This window comes from Marmota marmota, unplaced genomic scaffold (genome assembly GCF_001458135.2).
Source record: "Marmota marmota marmota unplaced genomic scaffold, marMar, whole genome shotgun sequence".
In the NCBI taxonomy this organism is placed as follows: domain Eukaryota; kingdom Metazoa; phylum Chordata; class Mammalia; order Rodentia; family Sciuridae; genus Marmota; species Marmota marmota.
In genome coordinates this window covers 510,209-511,857 of record NW_026000257.1, presented here as the reverse complement: position 1 = coordinate 511,857, position 1,649 = coordinate 510,209, and the positions used below count along the sequence as shown (strand labels likewise).

General features: G+C 56.0%; 1 protein-coding gene across 1 annotated transcript in view; it reads left to right on the top strand.

Annotated features, from left to right (window-relative positions):
• The window catches only part of Cenpvl3 (centromere protein V like 3), a 2,064-nt gene extending 732 nt beyond the window's left edge, over window positions 1-1,332 (top strand). The window contains exon 2 of the mRNA XM_048796791.1: window positions 37-1,332. Coding sequence (XP_048652748.1) covers window positions 37-633 — 597 coding nt within the window. The 3' untranslated portion in view covers window positions 634-1,332. The remainder of the gene's footprint in view (window positions 1-36) is intronic.
• Window positions 1,333-1,649: the final 317 nt, after the last annotated feature.

The window sequence follows — 1,649 nt, the reverse complement described above, 5'->3', positions numbered from 1 at the left end:
AAGAATCTGCTGCTCCCGCCGCAGCTGCGGAACCAGCGGGCCCCCGCGCCCACCCCAGCGGCCCCCGCCACGTCCCCGGGTGAGCTGGACCTGGGCGCGCAGCGCGAGCGCTGGGAGACGTTCCGCAAGCTGCGGGGCCTGAGCTGCGAGGGTGCCGCCAAGTTCCTGCTGGACACCTTCGAGTTCCCGGGCCTGGTGTACCACACCGGGGGCTGCCACTGCGGCGCCGTCCGCTTTGCGGCCTGGGCCCCTGAGGATCTGCACGTGGTGGAGTGCAGCTGCAGGCTGTGCAAGAAGAAGCAGCACCGCCACTTCCTCGTCCCCGCCGAGCGCTTCACGCTGCTGCAGGGCGCCGAGAGCATGGTCACCTACCCGTCCAACACGCACCCGGCGCTGCACAGCTTCTGCAGCAGGTGCGGGGTGCAGAGCTTCCACGCCGCGGAGTCCGACCCACGCGTGTACGGCGTCGCCCCGCACTGCCTGGACGCGGGCACGGTGCGCAGCATGGTCATCGAGGAGGTCGATGGTGAAGCTTGGGAACAGGAGACCACCGAGGAGGACGACGACGACTACGCCATGCAGAACGCGTCCATCGAGATGGCCCCTGCCTGTCCTGGCCAAGAAGAGCTGTGAATGAGGTCGCCGACATGCTGAATCCAGTGTGCGGGTGGGGTCCCCTCCAGCCAACCCCTGCAGCACTTGGGGAAACAATCCTTCTCCCCCGTGTGCAAGCTACCTGTCCCTCTTTCCCCCTTCCCCTCCAGTTCTGTTCAAGGGACTTTCTCTGAATCCAGAACTTGAGCACACACCCCTTCTTCTGTGTACAATGATCACCTTGACATCTAACAAGCAAGTAGTGTCTCCACGTTTTCAAGTCATCTCTTCCATCACTTGGTTGTGCCATTCGTCCTGAAGGATCCCCACATGGCTGGTGGGAATCCCTTGTACTGTACGTTTCTGGTGCTATTGTGAACAGGCTTGTGTGCAACACGTGCATTTTAGTGTGCTGGGCGGCTACATCCCAACACTTTTGTGAACACTTACAGGACGTTCTCCCCGGGTTTCCTGAGCGTTTGTGTTTTAGGTGGACACCTTTCCACTACTTAGGGAAAGCTGTTGCTTTCAGCCACGTTGTTTATCTAGTGTGTTTGAAAATAGCATGTCTTGAAATTCGATATTACATACCTCATCACACTCAGTTCTCCAATGATGCTACTCTGTTGCTTGGTTTTGTGTTAGTGACTAACTGCTGGGAGGGGATGGGGAGAGAGGATTGAGAGGGATGACCACCCCCTTGGATCTTTCAAAGTACCCACCTTGTACATGTGTTAAGTGTTCAGAAATTAATAAATATTTATAAATGTGAAATTGTGTTTGTTGATCTCTACCCAGAATAGGATTTGGCAGTGGGGAAATTGGGGCTGTTGAACAAAGTGGGCCTCTGTGAATGTCAAAGATGGTGGTGTCTCTCACTCTGCAGCAAGCCAAAATTCCCCAAGGGTCCCCTAAAGTTTGGATGAGGGGAATCAGCAGAGTGTTTGCACATTCAGCCTCTGGGGACACACTGTCTGTACTTGAATCTAGTCTCTGCCACCTATTGGGTAGGTCACTTGTGTGCAGTTCCCTAAGTGATGGGATCAAGTCCCAGT